The sequence below is a fragment of the Stegodyphus dumicola genome, chromosome 12 (genome assembly GCF_044657685.1).
Source record: "Stegodyphus dumicola isolate Sdum_Otavi_A_Nest chromosome 12, ASM4465768v1".
Taxonomy (NCBI): domain Eukaryota; kingdom Metazoa; phylum Arthropoda; class Arachnida; order Araneae; family Eresidae; genus Stegodyphus; species Stegodyphus dumicola.
This window is the reverse complement of record NC_140779.1, coordinates 108,427,854-108,453,351: the sequence shown is the minus strand read 5'-3', so window position 1 is coordinate 108,453,351 and position 25,498 is coordinate 108,427,854. Positions and strand designations below refer to the sequence as shown.

At 33.0% G+C, this 25,498-nt stretch overlaps 1 protein-coding gene across 1 annotated transcript in view; it reads right to left on the bottom strand.

Annotated features, from left to right (window-relative positions):
- LOC118193795 (nose resistant to fluoxetine protein 6-like) overlaps positions 1-21,847 on the bottom strand; it is a 72,325-nt gene extending 50,478 nt beyond the window's left edge. Inside the window, exons 1-4 of the mRNA XM_035364941.2 lie at positions 21,183-21,847; positions 14,649-14,824; positions 14,477-14,567; positions 10,623-10,725 (exon numbers count right to left, since the gene is read on the bottom strand). Of these exons, the coding sequence (XP_035220832.1) occupies positions 10,623-10,725; positions 14,477-14,567; positions 14,649-14,824; positions 21,183-21,540 (728 nt within the window). The 5' untranslated portion in view covers positions 21,541-21,847. The remainder of the gene's footprint in view (positions 1-10,622; positions 10,726-14,476; positions 14,568-14,648; positions 14,825-21,182) is intronic.
- Positions 21,848-25,498: the final 3,651 nt, after the last annotated feature.

The following is a 25,498-nucleotide window of genomic DNA, read 5'->3' as shown; positions in this document are numbered from 1 at the left end:
ACAATCCATTTTGGAAGTACCTGACCGTGCGTTTAGATGGCAGGCGAAAAAAGCGTCTAAATGAATTCGAGAATGGTTAAAATGAGTTTATTCGTTGAAATATGACACTCGAAATTTTTACGATTACAATATTTCTTTTACTTCGTACAAGGAAGTAAAAAACATACCTGTTAAAATTATTTGCATTATTTTTCGTTTTGTTAATTTCATTTTTAATTTACTTCATAAAACTGAAGCAATTAACTTTGTGTCTTTTTAATCAAATGCAGGATTAAAACACTCAATGTGAGAAAAAGGTTTACTTCATTGTTCAGTTTTTAAGCTAATTTCAGGTACCGATTTTGTACAGAATTTTCAGCTGTAGGCTTTGTTCAACTGAATCTTTGGGATGAGGAGTCCATGCTTTGAAACTGTTTCCGCAATGTGAACAATAGGAAATCTCATATCTAGTCGTCGTGTCGCATCTGAATGACACGCATATATCTGAATCGTTTGAAATACAGTAACAGTTCATTTAACAAATATTTACCATAACATGGCTCCTTTGAATTTGTTTTCTTCATGTTTAGAAAGTGAACTAACAATCTGTTCCAAAATATATGTTTTTATGCAATTATCCGATTATAAAAATCAATGCAATTTAGACTAAATTTCAGCTGGTATATTTATGCGACATTGCTTAATACAGGGATTCCTAATCTTTCTTTTGCAGTAACCACGTTTTTAAAGGAATGGTTTTCTTCAACGAACCCCTTACATTTTTTTTTTCCTATAGCCTACAGTATGAAACATAATCATAATACAAATAATTTCAACTGAATAACCTGAAGATAACGGTTCTATTAAGAATAGAAAACAAATTTTTGAAAAAAAAAATTTTTTTTCCTAATTGTATTTTTTTAGGGGGGGGGTTATGTGTTTTACTTTCTTATCCTGCACTAAAATTCATCTAAAAGTTATCTACTTAAAAAAATACAGACTTAAAAATATAATAAATAATTTTTGCGTACTTTTTACTTATTTTATGATTTTTCTTTATTCTTCTTTTTATGATTTTTATGATTTTATGATTTCAATCTCTCTTACTTCCAAATATCCTAATGTCTCTACAGTGTGCGCTCGAACTAAAAGGGTAGTGGATGATGATTCTCCGCACCCAGGATTTGGCGACTAGGTTCCCTAAAACCCTAGTCACCCTTTAAAAAGGGGAGTATATAAGGTATTTCTCCCACTTCCCTAGCGTGCCTACGTGGTGTAACGGTAGCACGCTGGGCCGGTACGCCAGGGGTCCGCGATTCGATTCCCGGCGAAGGCGGTTGCTAATTTTTCAATCTCTCTTGCTTCCAAATATCTAATGTCTCTACAAGTTAATTATTAATTATATTAATACATCTTTTATAAGTAATGGAACCTTCATTATGTCGATCAATTGCAGCTGCATATTCGGCTATCGACCCCCAGACGACCCCTAAAAGTTCCCACTGGGGTTTATCTGAGCTAACGGGGACAACTAACGTAGCCGACCCATCTCCACAACTTTTTTCCCCATAGGGCAGCAAGTTGAAAAATCTGAAGTGCAGGTATAGCGGAGCTAGTCGACACATGGAACTGACTCCGTTAGCTCAGATAAACCCACTGGGAACGGCCCTGCGCCAAAAAATATGTATTTTCGTATATTTTATATGTATGTAAAGTGTATGTATGTCGGCCAGGTCCGGTACATCACAGAGAGGGAAATTTTCGCCAACAGGTTCCATCCCCAAATCCCTTGGCGAATTTCCCTCTTCTTTCTAGCTGCGTAGAAGACAAAGTCGTTTACATTACGTCCATGGAGCCTTTCCTTCTTTACATAGGCGTTCTTTGCCTGGGCCTTACAGTGACCACCTTTAAAATGCCAGCGACTCACAGGAGCTCAATGCTGACCCCGTTGGGAACCTCCGCTTTACAGTATCTAGTAAACTGAGTAGTAGCTAGAGAAAGTTGCTTTATTTTTAGGCACATTCATCCCGAATTGTCCTATTATTCCTTATTTACCTGGAGCTAAAAAAGTCTATTTTGCTTTATTTGTCCACTTTTATTAATTGCAATCGACGTGAAACTGCAAAAAATGTTACATATTTTCCTATTTTCGCTATTTTGAAGATCGGCGGTGGAACAGCTAACAGTGAGTAACACATGATTAAAATTTCCTCTATGGTTTATACGCAATGAAATGTGATACTCTTTTTTGAAAAATAAAAGTGGGATAAGTACTATTGCACTGTAGAGCAGCAACTATTGGATAATGAAAACAATAGACGTAGATGTATATGTCCTTGTCATGAATGCATCGTGCAATAGGGATCCGCTTCCTCCGCTTTGTGAATCTCACGAAAATACATATCATTCACGTCTGAATCAACAGCTTAGATATTCGTCTTCATTATTCAAATTGGCTTAACATGCAAAACCAATGTTTATATGTTTTAAGTAAATATAATGCACATGTTCTTTCGTAACAATTTGTGATCACTTAATGACAAATAACTGAAAGGGGCAAAGAAATGCTATAAAATAAATAGGCATATTTGAATCTATTAAAATTATTCTTTTTCAGAAATATTACATAAAGCAGCATGCTGAAATTCAAGGAAATAAATTAGTTTTTTCCAAGGAGGCTAACTTTCAGTGAATGATTCAAAACAGTAAAAATATCACAATAGTAAAAATATCATTTCAGATAAAGTATTTCCATATTTGTTGCATTATTTATCATCAATTTCGAAATAATTTTGAATAATGTACATCAGCTAATGAATGACGGGAGCAAGATTTTAAATAAAAAAAAGCAATTAAATTTGGAAAAATTATTTTAAATAAGACAATTTATTTTATAAATATTACGATATTTTTCCTCTAATTCAATATATTAGACAATTAGTGTCCTATATTCTAGCTCCATTACTATCCAAGTGGTGAAAGTCCTGAAACACAAATAATTGACCTCAATAATGAAACAGGCTGCTTGTGTCGGATTTCCAGACGTAATATAACGTCTAAGCGTAGCATAAATGTGAGATAGTCTTTCTTAGAAATGCATGACTGAAAGCAGCTGCACCCTTACGCAAACACACTTATTGTGTTTCGATATAATTGCAGATTTTCGCAAAAATAATCAAACACGTTTATTTTTAGAAAATAATGCGAAAATTTTTAAATGCATTAAATTAGACCTTTATTATTCTTTCCAGAGCATAAAAGCCTATGGTTACTATATACCTATATACCTTTGCCTTTGGCATACGAAAATATGTACGAAACAAAAAAATCCCACCAATCAACCAAAACGATTCCTTCGACTATGTAGTTGCAGAACTAATTGCACGAAGTAATCGTAGAAGCTTAGCCTGAAAACGTAATTTAGGGGTTTTTAGAGCATGTTCGAACTTGCTGCGTGCTTATTTTGCACTTGTTAGGTACAGCGTTGGGTGGTTTTAATTGATCACCTTCACGCACAGATAATCCTCGAACCGGAGAATCTGCACTCAGATAATGCAATCTCGAGCCTCCCAATAGCGTTGAACAACGAACTCTCTATCATAATAGAAGGACAAAAAAGAAAATGATGACCACCGATAAAGCCGAACTTATTCCATAATGATTTATTTCCAGTCTCAGTAGTGTCTGAAGACTTTTGTAATAAGAAATCTTCGCTAGATATAAGATGATAATTTAAAATTTTAATATTTTGTTTACGGATTTACGAAAATTTTAAAATATACTTAAAGTAAAAAAAAGACCAAGTAAATGTATACTTCAATGCAAAACCTAATTTTAATTAAAATTTTATGCATTTAAAACTTAGAATTTTCGACAATTGAAACAACTTTACTGAGACATTCTAAATAGTTCATTCATAATTTTTTACACTCTTTCTGAGACGTACCTTCGAAAATTATACCAGGTTTAGCCACAGAAAGGACATGTTTTTTACATTTTTAAATAAGATAAATACAGATTCCTTATTACGGGCTAAATGAATAACATGTAGATTTTTTCAGTTAAATAAAGCACTAATAAATTTCAGAAAATATTAAATTTTCTGAAATTCACTTTCGGGAAAATATTAAAATTATTCTATTTAAAGTTTTTTTTTTTTTTTTTTTTTTTTTTTTTTTTTTAGGAAGTTGCGTACTACTTTAAATCCTATCTCCTAGAAAAGTAATGACAGATTTCTCCCCTCGTCTTACTTTCTCCCATACAGTAGCCCCAAACTCAAATGAAGTTTTATAATAAACCTTTTTATTACCTTTTCAACTAGATTTACATAAAATTTGAAGATAAGAGATGGGTAAAACTGCTTTTTTATGGGATCGTATCAGAACCATTCGCTCAGAGAAACTGATTCGTTCTTTTTCATCATTCCCCCGCTCCTAACAATAATCCTTGATGAAAAAGATCCGGAGCGCTTAGATAGGTTCACGAAAAGCGGAAAGAATTGAATGAAAGGTAGGATCGGAAGAATTCAATCAATCAAATGCTAACTTCCTATTTCTTTCAGCCGTAGTTTTCCGATTTTTTGAAACCTCCTTTCCACACAGAACTAGCAATAAAATTACAAAATATTTTTTTTTTTTTTCCAAAAAGTTGACAAACGATAGAATTAAGCTCACTTTTAACATGCAAGGTTAAACTTTCTTTTTCTCGCTAAAATGGGAAAGATGACACTCTTCAACTTTCTTCCGCTCTTTTTTATGAATCAGGCATTTGCTAGCTCCGTAGCATGAATCAATTCGTGAACGAATCGCAGACCTGTATTCTTGGCATGCTTTTAACAAACTGTAAAAAGAACTGTAAAAGAGCTTCAAGTTCGTTTTCTGGAATCGGAATAAATTCACTCATGAATTGTTTCTTTAAATCAATTTCGGAACGGATCGTCCGTCTCTATTGAATATATAGCAGATCGTAATCCTCGCAGCATGCGGCAAATTCAGAACAAATGCTGAAGACAAATTAAAATATTAAATATTCAACGCCCGCCTATTAAGCCAGTGGTCTCAAACTCAAATTCTGTGCGGGACAAATGCACTATTTAAAAGCAGCTGATAGGCCGAATGTTTTTAAAATTTTTATTTATTTATTATTTTATTTTATTTTTGCTTTTGTTTATTTTTTCCAAAATGAAAATTTTCAGACGTAACAAATTTTTAAACTAAATTTAAAATTTGATTTCTTAAATATATATCAAGGCAGACATAAATAATAAGCAGACAGATAGTAAAAACAGACAGATATCAAAGCAGACATAAATAGTAAAAACAATGATGCAAATGAAAAAATTCCAATTTAAATTAATTTTCTGTCTGAAACTTAAAGTTTGGTATCTGCACGAAATTTCTGTTGTTTGCACTTTGTAATTCAAAGGTACTGATATTTAAAAATTAAATTTTCACCTGACATTTATTTCCGATAAGTCTAATCGTTCAATTAATACAATAAATATATTGCTTAAACTCAAATGAAACGGATTACGAAAACTTTCCATATGAGACCGAACTTGAGAACAAATAATGACAACCTACTCTCTTTCCTATTAAATTTTTCTTTGACATATGCTAAAAAATACATATATTTGTATGCACGGTATTTCCAGTTTAATTAAGTTTGAAAACTTGGAGAAAAATTACTAGAAACTCTATGACGAATTGTAGGTGCTCAGTGGTCAGTCATTGACTGGTCAGCTGGTTCTTTTTTTAGATTTTCTAATTTTTAATGCACAAACAACTCTCCACATATAAATGTATTCCCAAACAAAGCGATTTTCCTTACTGTAAGAATTCGAACCTGAAAGTATTCCTCCTTTGAAAAGAGGCTAATTAAATCTGTATATTCAAATATTTTAATGAATTTTATATATCATCGTATAAATTTATAGAGACATTAGGATTTTTTGGAAGCAGGCAAGATGAAAAATGAGGAATCGCCTTCGCAGGGAATCGAACCACGGACCTCTCTAATACTGGCCCAGCGTGCAGACCACTACACAACGAAGGCTCGCCAAGAAGGTGGGAGAAATACCTTATATACTCCCCCTTTTAAAAGGTGACTCGGGTTTTTAGAGGACCCAATCGCCAAATCCTGGGTGAGGAGTATCATCATCCAACACCCTTTTAGTTCGGGCGCCACTGTAAAAACATTAGGTAATTTTGAGACCAGAGAGATGAAATATGAGCAAACGCCTTCGCTAGGAATCGAAACCACTGTATTAAGGGCCCAGTGTGCAGAACCACTACACCACGAAGGAAGCTAGGAAAGCTGGAGATATAAATTAATTAGCTCTATTTGTTGATATTTTGGTGTGTAACTCACTTCGTTTTTAATGGTAATGAAAACAATAAAAAAGTGACTCAAAATCATTAAAATCTAAAATCTTTCTTCAAATTCTTGCTTAATAATTGATGTTATAATAATGCTAATTAATTTAGGGTAAATATATTCGCGAGCTGTACAAAATAGCTTCGGTGGCCTCATGCAAATAGTGGGGCACCAGTTTAAGAATCTTCGTGAATAATGCATAAAGCCGATAATGCCAATATCATAAAGCCGATAATGCCTAGAAGTTCTTGAAAGCAAATACGAAAGAAAAAGCAAAATATTAATGTTGTTGCTGTGATAAATCTCGCTTTTGCCTGTGATAACCTTCTTAGAGCCTAAATCTTTAAGACTATGGCGTTTGGGCTTCCCTGCTCCGAGTAAACTTAATCTCACTACAGGTCGACTCTCCCTTTGGGCACGTCGTGGAGGTTCAACCTCCACTATTACCCTCCAGAAGAGCCGCGCACCACCTGGGGACGGGCCCCAGGCAGCACCGGTCGTCTAATGCTCCTACCAGTCGCTCGGGCGAGCCCGTCGCAGCGGGACATTACCCAGCGACCCCAGGGGATAACCTCCGAGTTACTAGCACCACGCCGCGCTAGGACATGCCAGACTCCGAGGCCGGCCAATAAGTGACCTTTCCCAGAGCCTTCAGAACCACCAAGTTCATAAAATTTATACCCCCGTGGCCGAGACTGCCTAGGTACACATCCTAGCCAGTAGCTTCGCAGAGTTCTCTACGTCGACCCCCGGGGGGGGAAATCTTTAAGACTGATAAATCTCGCTTGTCTGAAATGATGACAAGTCCACGAAATTCATCGTGACAAGGAGGAAAGATTGTGCCTGTCGTTGGCAAGAGCCTTGAGCACCATATAGGTGGTAGTACGATTTTGCTCAGCTCTATCCCCTAATTTTGAAGGAAAACACCCAGGGGGGGTTCAAGATCTCCCATCCCTCTTCCTATAACACCAACCTTTCGAGGGGACCTTCGACTCACCGAATACTACACATTTACAAACATCTACTCATCCTTTGGGATTCGAACCCTGGCCCTTCGGTACGGCAGCCAGAGTCACGAACTTCTATCTCGGTTGAACAACAACAAATCATAATGTAATTGAGTTAATTAATATTAAACCTACAAAGATTACGCTGTTTTAAGACTTCTTTTACTATTCTAGTATTACTCTATTTTACATTCATTAGGGGTATACTTGTCTTAAATATATATAATTATCTGTTGATATAATAAAATTCTGATGGGATGCATTGATGGTCAGACACTAATATGCAGTTTTTTTAATCGCGCTAAAACACATTTCCATTACAGCTTCGATGTTTACAATGATACCTTCAACTATGAAATGCTTGAGACGAGTACTCCATAAGCGCATTCAACTCCCATCCCGTAACTTTACAAAATATCTAGATAAATATCTCCCTTTGTAAACAGGGGCTACTTTTAATAATTTGTAGGGTTTCTGCTGTATCTAGAAGCTTGTGTCAAAATTGTGGAGGCGCTACTAAACTAATCAGTGAGTTATCTTTTCATCTGAAACAAATATCTAAGCCTAAAGAAGGTTAACATAGCCTTTTTGTTTCAATCTTAAATGAACAGAAAGGCTCAGTTTCTGCGATAGTCGAACATCTGCGTATTACGGACTATACATAAAACATGTTACTCAGACTGCCTCAAGATATTTAACGGCGCATATTTTAAATACTTTGATAACCATTTTTAATCCTTTGATACTTTTCTGTTTACAGCATTTTACATTATAAACCTAAAACCAAACGCAGGAGTTTTTAAAATTGAAATTCCTTTTAAATTCACACCAGTAATATATTTTTAAGCTGAAATGGAGGTAAGTACTCGTATTTATTTAACTGGGGAATGCATTGCAAGTCTCAGCCAAAGTGCTTATCAATTCTGTCGACAGAAAAATCAGTAAGCTGATCGCTAAGTACAGGAAATCGAAATGGAATGAACAGACTGCCTAATTATCACTGATGGCTCATTCTAGAGTTTTATCATAAACGTTAGGACCAAGCAAGACACATATCCCACTCTCAAGACAGGTGACAAATATATTTGTGTAATCCAACAGAGCTACAGCTCTAAAAACCAATGTTATTCACCCTGAAAAATAACACATAGCAACTCACATTCTTGCCATCCTCATTTTGACATACGTGTTTCAAAACAACTTGAGATTAGGTCAAGCATTCCACCATAATGCAAAACTACTGGACTAATGTCTTCACATGAAATCGCCAATATCATCAAATATCTCACGCTGAAGAAATATTCTGGTATTGATAACATTAAAAGTAAAATGACTCGAAATCTTCTCCTCTCATATAAAAGCTTATGAAGCATTTTAAATGCTTGCCTTTTCAACTGATATTTTCCGAAGTTTTGAAAAATGGCCACAATTTGTATGATTTTCATGACCGACAAAGATAGTCCAAAACAGGATGATTACTGCCTTATCACCCTCTTGCCAAAACTCGGTGAGGTTTTCGAACAGATTGCTGTAAAAAAAAATCATAATATAGCTTCATCTTTTGCCTACTTCTCAATCTATCCAGACAGGTCTAACTTCCTCAGAGGATAAAAGGCGCTCTAACTACAATAGCCTCATTCTGTTTACCATTAAAATATCCCTAATATAAAAATCGAGGAAATCAGAAATTATTTTCAATGGTAAAGTCACGTGAACTAGTCTATTAGTCATGAGCTCTCAAAAAACGCAGCAATTCTTTGCAACGTTCATCTACGACGCACATTCGGGTTATTCGTTCGATCGCAAACTCTGTATTTATGTAGCCCATACTTAGCTGGGCCTTCCTTCTACTACTTTCAATTACGGATACTTAGTATTAAAAGACTGCAGTTGGACAGACAGTTCGAGATGGGTACTTCGTATTATAACAAGCTGCCTCTTTTGTATTCGTAATCAAAATATTCATTACTATTTAAATGTTATGAAAGTTAAAAAAAACTATAAGTTAACAATTTTTCCCTTAGAATTGCCATTACATATTTTATATATTAAAATTAAATAGTGATACTACTATCACATATTAAAATATCCATTGCATTCCATTCCATCTAAATGTTATGAATATTTAAAAAGTTATCCTATTAATTAACAATTTTTTCGCTTAAAATTTCATTACAGCTTCGATGTTTACAATGATACCTTCAACTATGAAATGCTTGAGACGAGTGCTCCATTCAACTCCCATCTCGTAACTTTACAAAATAGCTAGATAAATATCTCCCTTTATAAACAGGGGCTACTTTTAATAATTTGTAGGGTTTCTGCTGTATCTAGAAGCTTGTGTTAAAATTTTGGATAAGCTACTAAACTAATAGTGAGTTATCTCTTCATCTGAAACAAATATCTAAGTCTAAAGAAGGTTAAAATAGCCTTTTTATTTCAATCTTAAATGAACAGAAAGGCGCAGTGCGATAGTCGAACATCTGCGTATTACAGGAGTTTAAAACAGCATCACATAATGTTAAATAGAAATGTGTGTATCTTAGCCGAAGACTATACATGAAACATGCTACTCAGACTGCCTCAAGATATTTAACGGCGCGTATTTAAAATGTCGGCTAGCAAAATCTTATACAACACAAACAAAGCTAACGATAGTAACAGCAAGATATGGCTGCCAGAAGCTCTAAACTTTCAAACACTCAACAACATGGGAAGAAGTATGGAAAGAAGAAGTTATAGTAAAGATTTAAATCATAAAAATTAGTTAATAAATATAAAATACTTTATAAATCTGAAAAAATAATTTTTATTGTTTGTGAAAATTTCAAATTTTTATATGCGATGTAGTTTTAGGTATTGAAATTTTAAAATCATAAATGTTAAATAGTCGAAAAATTAATGATTTTCAAAAATTCGCCCAAAATTTGGAAATTATATTACAATTTTCATGCAAGTTTTATTGAAAATGTTTTTTCCCCCGTTGTGCTCTTTGATGGTGCAAACAGTAAAATTTTGATATGCTTAGTTTGTCCGCTAAATGGAGATACGTACAAAAAAATTGTTTAATCATCAAATTAAAAAATCTAAATAGAATTCTAAAAAAATCGTTTCACCTCATTGCATTGTCAACGAGTGTGTGTACAAAATTTGAACTCGATAGCTTATCAGGAAGTAAGTAAATCGATGAAAAAATTTCCACTCACAGTGAAACACTATGAGTGAACTAAAAGCTTATAAAAACAATAAATCTTTACTTACATGACAATTATGGCAGAAGGATTCAGCTTCTTTGAAACTGGGTTGCAAGTCAATTTTGTACCGTTCAAAATACCGTCAAATTTATTCGTAGCCGACACAAGTTCTAAAAATTAAAAAATGAAATAAATAGAAATATTTGATATTAAAACAGACAAATCTTCATGTAATTCATTTAAAAGCAGAGAAATAAACTTCAATATTTTAATTTCAAAAATGAAGAAAATGTTGGACATAAATTTTAAAAGTAATTTTAATCTTCCATTCTTTTATCTATGACTGCAAACAACAAATTTTAAATTTTAGATTAGATTATCAATAATTTTTAACAGATTTAAGATTTATCAATCAAGATGAAACATTAGCTGATCATGAAGAAGTTTTCTTAAGATTAAAATAATAAGAAGAGAAATTTTATCAATTGCTAACAATGAAAGCGTAGAAGATGCGTTTTTTTTAAGCTATGAAAATTTCTTAGCGTAGAAAATGTATCTATAACTATTTTATTACACTTTCTACTCTAACAATTCCATCTATATGGAACATTAGGCATCTTACTTCACATAAATAATGCCAAAGAATTGAAAATATCTTTAAAATTATTAAATTTCAACCATATTAAAACAATAGGAGACTTTTTAATTAATATCTCAGCTGATTCAAAACGTGCAAAGATGAGAATCGTCGAAATGGCTTCCCACGAATTTTTTCGAATCCAAGAGTACCTCTCTCGAAACTCAACTACCCTCCGTTCCGGAGGAGATGATGTTGCACACTAACAAACAGACAGATGAACAGAAATTTTAGTACCATAGATTGCATGAAAACGTTCTGTTGTTTAATAATCAAGAATTCAAAATTGTGTATGAGAATATGCAGTACACATATTTAATATTTCAAAGGATTTCGTTTATTAAGTGCACATATTGCAACGCAGCTGTAACTGTATGACCTAACTTTCACGCGCCATTTAGATGAGGACGCAGACCAGGATTATAAAAAATATATTTATGAAGATTCCAGATTTAGAAGAATTTTGTTGTGTAGTTGTTTTCCTTGGTGAATTAAAACTTGTTTCTTTTGTAAAGGTATATCTACTGCGGTACAGCACGAACCAATCAACATTTATGGATCTCTCATTCAGGCATTAAATATCGGAGCACGGTGTAAAGAACAAAGAAATAAAGTAAAATTATCTCAGTTCGATCACTGGAACATTTCTTAGACCAAAGGGACGTCATCCTGGAAGGGCAATTATTGTCAAAACGGCATTTTGCGTTGAAACACTAAACGGCTGTATCACTTTTCAAATTCTTGTTACCAAATATTATCGCCCTGTGTTATATTTAAAGAAATTAAATAATGAAGAATCTGCGTGAATGCATGTATGTTTCTCGCAGTGTGAAGAAACAATGATACCTAGACCCATCCAATTTTAAAGAACGTAGTTCTCCACTCGAATATGGGTATCTGAAGGGACAAATCTTGAATTTCGAATTTGTTTTATTATCTATTTCATATTGTTTAAACTTTGATTATTATTGTTTAAACTTTGTTTAAACTTTGATTAAGAAACTCAACGCTTTCAAAGCGAGCAGTGGCAACATACTATGCAGAATAAAATATTTTTATCTCTAGCACACGAGACTGTGTATCCGAAATTCTAAAGGTATATTATTTTTAAACATCGAACGTGCATGTATGTGTAAATGAAAAAACTCCCCTTTGGGCGCAATATAAAATCTGAAAGCGTTTTTAATTTATTTTTATTTCTGTGTGGTAATCATTTAGATTATTTTGCTTTTAAATAGGCAGATTCATAATATTATGTAACAATTAAATATGAAAAATTAAACATGGGGCAACCTATTTTTCTCTCTATTTTAATAGTTTATTTACATTGTTTTATTTTTCACTGCATACTGATAGTGTTCCTTTCAATGTATATTGGTCAAAATATTCTCAGTGTGTGTCTCTCTCCCTTTTTTTTATTTATTGTTGTGTTATTGTTATTGTTGAGGATTATAGAATCCAGATATATGATTTTCGTGGTCTTTTCCAAGAGTAATGTGAATAAGAGCCATTTCGCCTTAGAAAGTCCTCCACAAAGGCATTCCTCCTTAGATAGATGACACTGGACAATTTTGCCATATTGTAGTAATCTAATCTTTCGCTTTTTCTGTTTGTAGAATTCACTGACAAAGGATACAATAATGACTTGTTAACAATATCAAATACATTATTTCTAGTATACATTATTTCTAGTCAACTAGAAAGTTGACATAAAAAGAGGAATGAAACCTCTTTTTATGTCAACTTTCGCAATAAAAACTGGAGAATCTTTTACTATTAAAACTCATACTTTTATTTTCAATATCATAATATAGAACAGGGATTCTCAACCAGAGGCGAATTACTCCCTATGGGAGAATTTCAGAGTTTCAGGGGGAAAGCAGTCAGATTTCTATTTACCTGTCAAGGATGTAGTTGTAGTTTGTAAATATAAATAACAACTTTTATTCAAGTTTTGGCATTTAACCACATTTTTTACACTTCTTGTTTAATTTATGTAGTACATTAAAAAATAATCTAAATTTAAATAAATGTATGGATATTTTTCAAATTTTAAAAAGGAAGGGTGGAGCAATGACGAAAGGCCTGCTTGGGGCAAAAAAAAAAAAAAAAAAAAAAAAGGTGGAGAATCACAGATATAGAGGATATAAATGATGCAGACTGAATTTTTGTACAAATTATGTGCACGCATGTAACTGGCCTTATATTATTCAAAGCATAAAGTTTCGTTGCAAAACAAGATAATGACAAAAAAGAAAGAATATTTCAGTTCTCCTTCAATTTAACTAATTCAAATTTTTATGCTTCTTTGACTGAAAGTTTTCAAAAAGTTTTAAAATTAACTTTAATGATATATCTTAAAATATGCGCCCCTTAATGTGAACGCGTTTTTCGATGACTATTTTGATAAACATTAACCGAATGATAACATTAAACGACAAGAAAAATATCCTTCAAATATCAATGGAATTAAATGAAATATAACTAGAAACATTTACGAGCTGCTCATTTTCATAATATTTCTGAAAATTTGCTTTAGAGAACGACAGGCAGATATCTTTTAGTCACTGAAGCTATAACTTGAATTTTTCTAACAGTATCCCCCCAAGCATTAGTGTAAAATAGTTCTTTATTATATTTTTTTAGATGAGGTTCTAAGACTTCTAGTTAAGATCAAGATTTTTGGAGACTTAATTCCTTACTCCGTGACATGTCTCTGCCATATGAGAATTTCTGTACTATATTTCGAACTTATTCAGCCATTTTGTCTTTTATTTGAAGGCATTATTTCAGTTTAAAAAATTCATTCTATGATTTTTTGATAGAATTCTTCAACTCTCTTGATATTTTATAATATTTCGAATAGTTAATCACAATAAGCTATATGTTTTCCATGTTTACGTATAAAAAGGGAGCGGACATCGTAAATTCGATATGAATATCCGAATAACATTAACCGCGATTATTAAGCGGCGCCTACTGTACTTATGTTTTGCTAACTCGATTAACTTTTAACATAACTATTCCTTACTAAATTCGATTTTCAAATAAGTCAGTACAACAATAACAAAAAAACATTTTTTTTAAATACATAAATATACTATAGAAAACAATGAATTCCTATGTTTAAATTTTTAAGTAAGAATTTAATTAATCGATTGTTAATAAAACTAAATTATCTAAACACGTATGTATCTTATATTACATACGTGCACTTGATATAAGTAATTTCCAACTGATTCTAAATCACATAAAATATATCATAAACATCAATAAGTTCTTACTTGGTATTTCTAAGACATTCTTGAAATCATTCATCAGCAGTGTCGAGCTGCATGTATCTGGAATGCACACACCAAACGTGCTTGTCAATGACTGAAATGTATAAAAGGTTATAGCAGAAATATACTTTCGTTGTTCTTAAAGACATGAATTTGAACAGTAGAGGTATCTTACAAAGTTTCCCAGCTTAAGAAATGGCACTTCAAGAAAACAGTATTTCCCATGAAAATTCCCTGCCGTTGTATTCTCTTGAGGAGGAGCGTAAACATTCAGACATTCATTATAATCACCAATAAATCTCGTATTACCTAGTAGAAAGCCACTTTCTGGTTTCCCAATAGCGTCAATCACTTAAAAAAAAGTGGAAAAAATGTCTAAGTTTCATAAATAATATAACTACCAAAACAGCAAAAAACACTTTAAAACCCAGTTTTTATGTAAAATTATCCTAAAAAGAAAAAAAATACACAATAAAGATTTAATATATAGCATTTAAAACACAGCCTATCAATTCAGTTTTAAATTTAATCACAATTGCTTTAATACGCGATTATTTTATTTGAGTAATAAATTAATAACTAAATTTTTATTATGAATGTCAGCCATCTCCAAACATTTTTGATCACGTACCCGAAAGTCTAGAATAATTGTAAGTTAATACCCATATAATATAAAATTATACAATATGCTATGATATAATATAGAAATACAAATAATTTTCCAAAGGAAAATTTATAACCCAAGATTTTTCGCTCATTATTCTGCTGAAAACCGATCAGTTAATATATAAAGAAAGGAATTTAGAACCAGTTTTTCACAAAGACTAAAAATTGAAATTAAAATTTGTAGAGACATTAGGTTAATTGAAAAAGCCGGAGAGATGAAAAATAAGCAAACGCCTTCGCTGGGAATCGAGCCACGAACCTCTGCAATACCGGCCCAGCGTGCAAAACCACTACACCACGAAGGCACGCTAGGAAATTGGAAGAAATACCTTACATACTCTCCTTTTTAAAGGGCGACTGGGTTTTTCAAGTTACCCAATCGCCAAATCCTGGGTGTGGAGAAACCTCATTTAACTCCCTTTTTAGTTCGGGCGCCACTGTAGAGCCATTAGGTATATTTTTTGGAAGCGGGCAAACTGAAAAATTAGCAACACCTTAGCCGGAAATCGAACCACGGACCTCTGGAATACCGGCCCAGCGTGCAGAACCACTACACCACGAAGGCCCGTTAGGAAAGTGAGAGAAATACCTTATAAATTAACTTCATACAATCCTATAAATGTAGCATAAGAATATTTTTTAAATGATTTAAAGATTAAAATAAACCATTCACAAATAAAAACAAAAAGGAATATAAAAGAACAAGAAAGAAGAGGCATTCAGTCAAATTCGACATAACGTCATCAGGAGGAGGTATGTCGAACTTAATTACATTTCTCCTACCAAAACAAAATCCATGCTTTTCTGCAGAAATACCATAATTAGCTGTTTGATGCTCTCTATTAATGAAATTCGAAGATACGGTTCTAATTCTATTTCTGTATCTGATTTTAGTTGCATTAATTGCAGAAAATGCTAATTCATACAGGTTTGTAGAATCAAATGGTAATATTGCATTCGTTGCTGTACTTACTAAATCTGGATATTTGGTTTTCAATCCCATCCACCTGAAGAGATTTTTCTTTAAATTCATATTGTAACGTTGCTCTTTCGCTCATACCATTTACCTGATGTTGAGCTGTAATCGAAAGATGATCTATTTTTATATTTTGAGAAAATTGTTTCTTGACCAACTAAAACTCTTTAGTACGATTAAGAACGTCTGTAAATTGGTTACTAAGTGAAAGAGAATCTACTTTGGTGTACTTTCAAGTGTCACTTTGCATACCCCTTGGGGGTATGTGTACCCTACTTTGAAGAGCACTGACGTATAGAATTTATAAACACTATATGAATTACAGTCGAATGCCGCTGCAACAAACCTGGCCTGTAATGAAACCCCGGATATGACGTACGAACCTTTTGGTCTCATCCAGTTTTCTATACATTTGTGGCGGATCATACAGAAGTGAGAAAATCGTGTCTGCGGTCCCCTCAAGTTACTGTTTTCACGCTTTTACGACGCGTCACACGCATGGTCTGGCATCTCAAAAGCAATAATTCGTTCCAGTTTACAGTACAAGAGACATACGACCAGTGTCAAGAGATTTTATATAAACAAAGAATATATATGGATTTTCTCATTCCATTCAATTATTTTGTCTGGGCTGTCAGGCAGAATTCTATTCAAGGCTGATGATGTCATAGAAATCTTGAAATTTTTGCTATTTAGGAAAAGAGGAAGTGTACTGAATCTTATACGCTTGCGGTTTTTCAGTTGATTTTTCTTTTAGGGAATAAAACGTTTTGATTCTTATCGATCTGGTTCGCTTAGATATTGATGTCTTAGAAATTCTATCCTCCGTATTGGGGTTCACGTACGTGGTGAAGTTATCTTTCTTTCTCATATCTTCCAAAAGAGCAATAGTCTCACAATATTCTTCGACCAAACTTTCTCCTTTTCTTTGAAAAAGTATCTACCGCATGGATAGCTGTAAGCGTAAAGCTTATGCATCGAAGATAAGGTGAATATTATTCGAAAAGAACAAAATGATGCAGCCAAACCGTTATCTACCATAAATACAATTATCCAAATCCGGAAGTACCGGATGAAAAATTCAAAATGATACAGTATGGTATTAGTGAGCATTGCTAAAAAGACCATGGATGGGTTCCCTGAAATCCGTTCAAATTCTTTGATTGAGCTATCAGTCACAGCTCTAGTCAAGGCTGATGCTATGACAGAAATTAAAAAATTTTTGCTGTTCAGGGAAAGAGAAATTAGTGAATCATATGAGGTATGGCTTATCATGAAAAATTATTAACGTACAGTTTCACTGTACTTTAATAATAATAACGCACAGTGAAAAAAAAAATGACCATGGATGTGTTCTCTGATTCTGTTCAAATCCTTTGACTGGGCTGTCAGTCTCAACTGATGCTATGATAGAAATTTTTAAATTTTCGCTATTCCGGGAAAGAGAAATTAATGAATCATACGGCATATGTAAAATCATTAACTTAAGGTGAAACTGGAAAAGAACAACTAACAATTTAATGACTGCGCGTAATGATAGTTCTAATTAAATCATAATATGATTTTTTAAAATTAGATTTATTATTCATTTGTTTCGCTCCCTGAATAAATTTTCAGTAGTTTTTTATCTTTCATTTTTCAGTGTGAGATAATTCATTTTCTTATCGGATCTGGTATAGTGATCCAAACCCTTGAAGTTCCTAGAGCGCTCTTCCACTGCATTTTAAAGTATTTATATCCTCGATTTTAAAATCAATACAGGGAATTCCCATTTAACCACAAGTAATACAAAACGCAGTAAAGACGTTGCAAAATGGTCCGAAACATTGCAAAGATGTCTTGGTACTTCTATGACATTTTTGTCCCGCAAAGGAAACGCAAAATATTTATCAGTCGCATCTTGACAATTTGTTGATGTCGATGAAACGTCATAAAATGGCCGCTTTCAGGTATAATTATTCTGAGTTTCCCCCAGTTTATTAAAACTCTTCTTGAAAGAGGATGGACTAATTATACTCTTTCAAGGATTTGGATCCCACAAGATTGTGTATAATTTTCTATTAATTTCTTTCATCTGAATATACTGAATACAAAATAAAATCCATCTAGAATGAAAATATAAATTAAGTAGTTTTAAGTATTAAATTTACTTAATATATTGAAGGGATTTATATTTATCTTAAATAATCAATATAATGTAATTTACGCACTCAGCTGATGAATGTTTACGTTTACAAGTAATGTTTTCGAATATTAGAGTAATTATAAATGATCTAAGGGGATAATTTATCAATTATAAAACTTTTAATTCTCTTCGTACGCTATCAATTTAACAACATTATTAACACAACAAAAAATTATTCGAGGCAGATGACTGAGGGCTGAAAACAAGGGTTGAGCTTCAGTCAGGATACAGGTTTTATCATTTTAATAATGATAAAAATTATATCTTGCCCAAAGGATCCATTTTAAGGATACAGGTCTTTATCACTTTAATTGAAAGAATTAATCGATTCGTTAGAGAATCGGGGACATACTAGTAAACTGGAAAACTGTAAAAATAAATTAAGTGTACAGCCCTTTTGTTTTCCATGATTACTATCAATATAAACATAACAAATGTTTGTTTTGTTGCTGTTGTTTTCGTTTGAAATATGTTATAGTTTTTAACGCTGATTTAATTTACATAACCAAGTGAATTTCTTCTCCAGAGTTAACTGCTTAAGTGTACAAATCAATTGTTAACAGTAATTTGTGTTAATTATAAAATAGGTTATTTCTCAGCCCTCTATTTAATTTTAACCGCTGTTGGATTAACCTTAATTAAAACGCGGGAAAAAAATTAGATTAAAAAGAGCAGAGAAATGAAAATAAGGCATTGTTTTCATTATTGTCCGTAAATAGCAGATAACACAGCATATTTAAAAGGGATATTTATTCAAGTGAAAGTTCACAATGTTACACTGATATCCGAAAATTTCTAGCCTGCGTATCTATATGCACATATTTAGGTCTATCGAAAAGTTCTGTCCGATAATGTTATTTCAAATTTCAACACTCAGGCACGTGCTCATTTGAGACTTATATGGCTCTCTCTCACTTTATCATTGTATTTATACACATGTTCTCTTCTAAATGAACTGAAATAAGAGTGTCTCCTACTATTATATGAGAAGAGATCGTATAAACATAGCTACCGATAAAATTCATTTACCATATTGTATTTTGTGCGAATTCCAACAAGGATGAAGAGCTACAGAAGAATGTCGAAATTTAAAGAAAGTTTTTGTTAGAATAAAATACAGGACATAGTTCGAAAAATTTGAAATAGGAGAAACCAAGCTCTAGGCAGCCATTTTCAATCAATGGCATTATTGTCAAGACCATGATAGAGCAAGATCCTTTTTTGACAACATCGGAGATTGCGGAAATTCTTAACTTAGCTCAATATTTCGAACCATATTCGTAAACTAGGATCACTTTATAAATTTTGCAGATGCGTGCCTTATGAGTTAAGAGAGGAAAGTTTGCATAATCGAGTCGTCATATGCACATCTTTGCTTGCTCTGAACATAAGCATTGCTTGCTCTAAACTCTTTGTGGGACCGGATGATAAATGGTGATGAAAAGTCGATTACCTACAAAAATATCGTTAGGAAAGCATCATATTGTGAGTCCGGACAATCTGTCATCTCCACTTCTAAAGCTTACTTGAGCCTGAATGACAGAATTATTATATGATAAGACGTCCAAGAACAATATACATTACGAGCTTCTGAAACCTAACGAAAAGCTGATTTCGGAAAGATACTTTCAGGAAATGAACGATTTAAACAAAGCAGTAAAAGAAAAGAGGACTTAGATGTTCATTAGAAATTACACCATATTACATCATGATAATGCCAGATCATATGTTGCTTTGGCAACTTATCAAATTATAGACCAAGGGTAAGAAATTATGACATATCCACCATACTCCTCAGAACTAACTTTCCCCTAGTAACACTTGTAAATGAGAGATCCTTGCAAAAATTTTCGAAGAGAAAAAAATTAAAAAATGAAGTAGATATCAGCCAAGCACTACTTGAATTCTTCACCTCTAAGAACAAAACATTTTTCAAAAATGATATTTACAAATTCATGCTGGTAAGAGGTCATAAGTAACGATAAAAGTTGAAGGGCATGCCTCAAGAAGGGCTCAGCTCCATATTCTTAAATTTTCGGAAAACTCAGAAGAAAAAAAAAAAAAAAAAAAAAAAAAAAAAATCAAAAATTCACGTTTTAACTTATATTGTAAACGTTTGTTCTCATTAAAAGTGCTAGTAAATAAAAGGCTACTCCAGTGGCTTTTTACTCCAATGCGAAGAACGATTTTTTGCTGTAAAAAAGACCCATGAACACAAAATCTGCTTAAGTGGATCTGGGCCCTTCTTGCTGCAAGCCCTAAAATTATATTGTACAATAAATATTATTAACAATATTAAAAATGTATTACTTTTTTTTCGCTTCCCAAACGGACAGAATTTTTCGGTAGACTAAATCTGAGTACCTATACTTGCATTTAAAACGTTATAAGGTATTTCTCCCACCTTCTTAGTATGCCTTCGTGGTCCGCACGCTTGGCGCCTATTCGAGAGATCAATGGTTCGATTCCCGGCAAGGGCATTGCTCATTTTTCACTTCTCCTGCTTCCAAAAAATCCTAATGTCTCTACAAGGTTACATAATATTTACACATAGATGCATATTCGTCTACATTTACATATAGGTACACAAACATGCCATTTCATTCACATGAAAAAATACTTCATTTCATCCTCTTGAAAGCGGTTTTTTTTTTTCAAAAGATTTTATAACAGTGGCCTTCATTCTAATACATATGAGTATATTAAATTAAGATTTCCAATAAGATACATTATATTTAGACAATACCTAATGACCTTGCACTAAGAAATTTGAAACGCATTTAAAAAAATTATACCACACATAAATACTCATAAAACTTATGTATCACTTAAATTTTCTACTTCTAATTAATAAAAAAATATAAAATAAAACAAGTACTTACTATGCATAGCCCATTGCTCTTTCATATTGCCAAGATTTTGTAAAGTATACAATACATCACGATAACATGAACTTGAAGAACTTCCAAATGAAGTATAATTATGTATTATAAAATTTATTGCATCATTATGAACTAGATTAAGTATATTTAAGTCGGCAAAACTTAATTCGTGGCCAGCTTTTGCTTTTATGTCTGCAGACTTCTGCATTACGTCTGAAACTTTCTTTAAATTTCCTACAAGATCATAATTCGTATCACTGTCTCCCCGATTTTCAGCTTTTGAAACAGTTTTGCTGAAAGTCTGGAATGTATTAAGAATAAATACAAGTAAAAACAAAACTTTTCTGAAGCATTCCATAGTTTTTGATTGAGATATTGTATATACTAAAATTTATCGCTTTGAGCAAAGTGATGTTAATGTTTTACGAATGAAAACTTGAGATCAAAGGGAGGCTATACAATATTATTTTAACGCTTGATAACTGTCACATAAATCTTATCGTCTGGCTAATAATTGCGCTTTATCTCACTTTGTGGGAGAACAAAAGAAAAACATTGCATACAGGTAACGTAACCATATTCTTTCAAATGAGTGTTACTAAAATATCAGCAAATTTAATTAAATAACGAAAAGATTTCTGCATTTCTGCATAGACATTTTTCTGCCACAGTTTTTTTTATCTAAAATACATATAAACTTCTAGTATTTAAAAAACTTGAATTTATAAATCATAAGTATTACTTATCAGTACCATTGTAAAAAGTCACATACATTAGATAAGATAAAACGTAAATTCCAGTAGAGTTTGGCAGACGAATTTCAGATACCGATAACAATGGAGAAATCAAAGTATTATTTGATAACAATCAGCCCAACGTCATAAGAATAAAAAACAGAACTTCACTACCCTACTTATGTTAATAAACAAGCATAGCAATCATTGAATAATCAGTAATTTCTAAAACAATGTCACAAAGCACGCGATATTCGTGTGGACCATGAGTCACCTGTCAAGTTAACAATTGCTGAATGTTGCGGCTTCGAGATGCAAAAAACAGTGAAAAAAGTTTTTACAGTTCCTCATTTTATGATTTTAGAGCGAGAGAAGAGAAAAGGATTTCCTGTAGGGATTTCATCAAAATTTTCCTAATTCTTCATGTTGTTAATTCGAGCTGTTGGTAACGTGAGAGAAACTCGAAATGTGTAAACTGTGTATATTGCTCTTTCAAAAGCAGTGGTGTTAATATCAGTTAACAATAATTTTATTAAACCTTTTATTTAAAAGGACAAATATTTATTTTTATATGTTCCAAATCGTGTAGAATTATTACCGAACTATAGAAATTATATATGTTTATCTGATCAAGCTCTTGAAAAGACGATTCCACGACAACATTACACTGCATATAAATGAATTTAGTCTTAAATTTCTACAAAGTCTTTACAAATGGTACTCTACTACTTTGCGCCATTATAATTTAAAAAAAGAATCTCCGAATGAAAAATATTGTGCATTCCAAATCGTACTGTTGTATGGATTTAATACTGGATAGGGGAATTATGAAGAGTTCTTTGGCAGAAATATATTTTGCCTTCAATGGATATCTTTGACTTGAACACCACCAAATGCATTTTTTGCATTTAAAACATTTCCAAATGTAAGTAAAGATGAATATATTATTTAACTTGTGAATGAATACATTACATCTTAATGAATTCATTATATAGTTGTGAAATATTACTAAGTCTCCGAATAAAAGATATTGTGTATTCCAAATCGTACTGTAATATTTGTTTAATACTGGATAGGTGAATTATCAAGAGTTCTTTGACAGAAATATAATTTTCTTTCAATGGATGTCTTTGACTTGAATGCCACCAAATGCCTTTTTTGAATTTAAAACGTTTCCAAATGAAAATAAAGATGAAGAACTTAACTTGCCAATGAATACTATACATATTAATGAATTCATTACATATTACTATGTATTCATTGTAAGTTCTTTCTCTCATTTCAGATATTATATCAGTTTCCATTACTTACTTCATTAGAATATAAGGTATTTGTCCCGCCTTCTTGGTGTGGTTGTCTGCACGCTCAGCGCGTAATTGAGAGTGGTTCGATTCCCGGCGAAGTCGTTGCTAATTATTCATCTCTCTTGCTTCCAAAATACCTAATGTCTCTACAAGAATATATGCATTGATAAAATTATGTATTATAAAAATGCATGAATAAATATGTAACATGTATTAAAATATCCTTCATCCTCAAATTTAGGGCATGTTTACTATTGTTTAGAATTAGTTAATAATTTGGGTACTCCTTGGAATTCTTTTTAGGTTTTATTTGGTTATCGCAAAACACTTGAGGGTTACCTGTTTAAAGGGAGGCATGCTTTTGTGGAGGATGTTTTAAAAAAATTGACTCGAATACACACTTAATGAGGGAAACCTACTTACTGACTGTGACTTGCGCGATCACATCATATGTTATTGAAACAAAGTGACCCTGAAACCTGATGTGTGGCTATCTTGCTTTGTGACAAAATTTCAAAACTGGATTGCAAACATCCAAAAAATACGACTTTAGTCACTTAGTCTCTAGTGAATCCAGTTTATATGAACATAGAATAGTCTACATAACATCATATACTTTGGGTTATGGAACTATCAACTGCCTGAACTGATGTGCCTGGCCTACTCTGTGGATAAGTGCAACAATAATACGAACACACATTATTAGGTATGTAACTGATAAGAATATGAAGTTATGACGTATTGAAGATGACACAGGTTTAAAAACTGATTAATATATAAGTTGCACTCTCCACAACATAGATCCTATCCATGACAATGTAATGATTAATTGATTGTATATTTATTTTTCATAGGGATTATTATGTAACAATTATTGTATAGATGACATTGTCAAGTTAGTCATAATATTACTATCAATGGTTCAGTGAATGCCGCCAACGGTGGATGGTAGATTCTTTTTCGTGACTGGGTCCCATCCTACCCAGTCACCCTTCAAGAGGGGGAGACTGTAAAGTTTTTCGTTTTTCTCTCTCCTTAAGGCGTGCCTTCATGATGTAACTGGGAAGTACGTCTGGCTGGTAACTGAAAGATCCGGAGTTCGAATCCCGAATAGGGCACTGCATATTTTTCCTGTTTCTTGATATTATTAATATTTGATAAAATTAAGGATTTACAAGTTTAGTGAACTAATTAGACCAATACACAAACTGGTATTGTTAATATCTGAGAAATGAACTATATATATATGCGGGAGGGTGACGTCTTATTATCAAACAGAGATCACACTCACGATTCAAAGTATCAGGTTTTTATTCCTGGTTCATAGAAGGAAAGATAAAAGGAATGAGTATGTACAAATGAATTAAATATGTTTAGGAGAGTAATCACAACACTGTTTCCAGTATGGAAATGTAAAAGTCACAGCTGACCACCTACGTGCAGTCACTTTACATAAGTTACAAGTCCGATCGCCTACGCGCGACCAGTAAGCGTCTAGTTGTAGCTCCTTCGCGAGCGTTCTGTTAGACCGCTTCTGTCGGACTTCTCGAACCAAGTGAAGATGTGTTTACCTGGAGAGTTCCTACAGAGTAAAGATAGATAGCGACATCTGGTGCTTCGTTGAGGCACGATTCCCGGAATACATCTGTAAAACACACACACAAAAAAAAAAAGAAAAGAAAAAGAAAAAGAAGAAAGAAACATTTGAAAAATAGTTTGCAAAATGATCTCAAGTTGCGATGTCATCAGACCAAAGCTTCATGTGGTCTGCCGAAGTGGAAGCTGCTTCAGTTCCTTCATGAGATCCTACTTTGGCTACATCGTATCGATCATGTGGCTTAATCTTGATCACTTTATAAGGTCCTAAGAATTTAGGTCTTAGCTTGAGACCGCCTCTAACTGGGTTCTTTTAGGAACTCCTAACTGGGTTTTGTAGAGTGGAGCGGTTCTACGAGGTCGATTGTATTGTCTTCGGTTCTCCTTCTGCAGTTTTTAAGATATTCGCTTTAGCCTCTTCACGAATAGACTCTTTCTCCTGGATGATGGAGTTCAGGAATTCTTTATCGAGAATTTCTTTAATTCTTTGGTCTGCCTTATTTCTCATTTTCACGCCTGTCATCAGCTCGAAACGAGTGAATTTCGTTGATCTACTGACGGTGCTGTTGATGATTCTTTGGACGTTAGGCACAAATTTGAACCATTTGGCAGGATCATCTACTGACAGTTTTGCAAGCACTGGGATAAGGGTTCCATGAATTCTTTCGATCTGGCCTGTTGT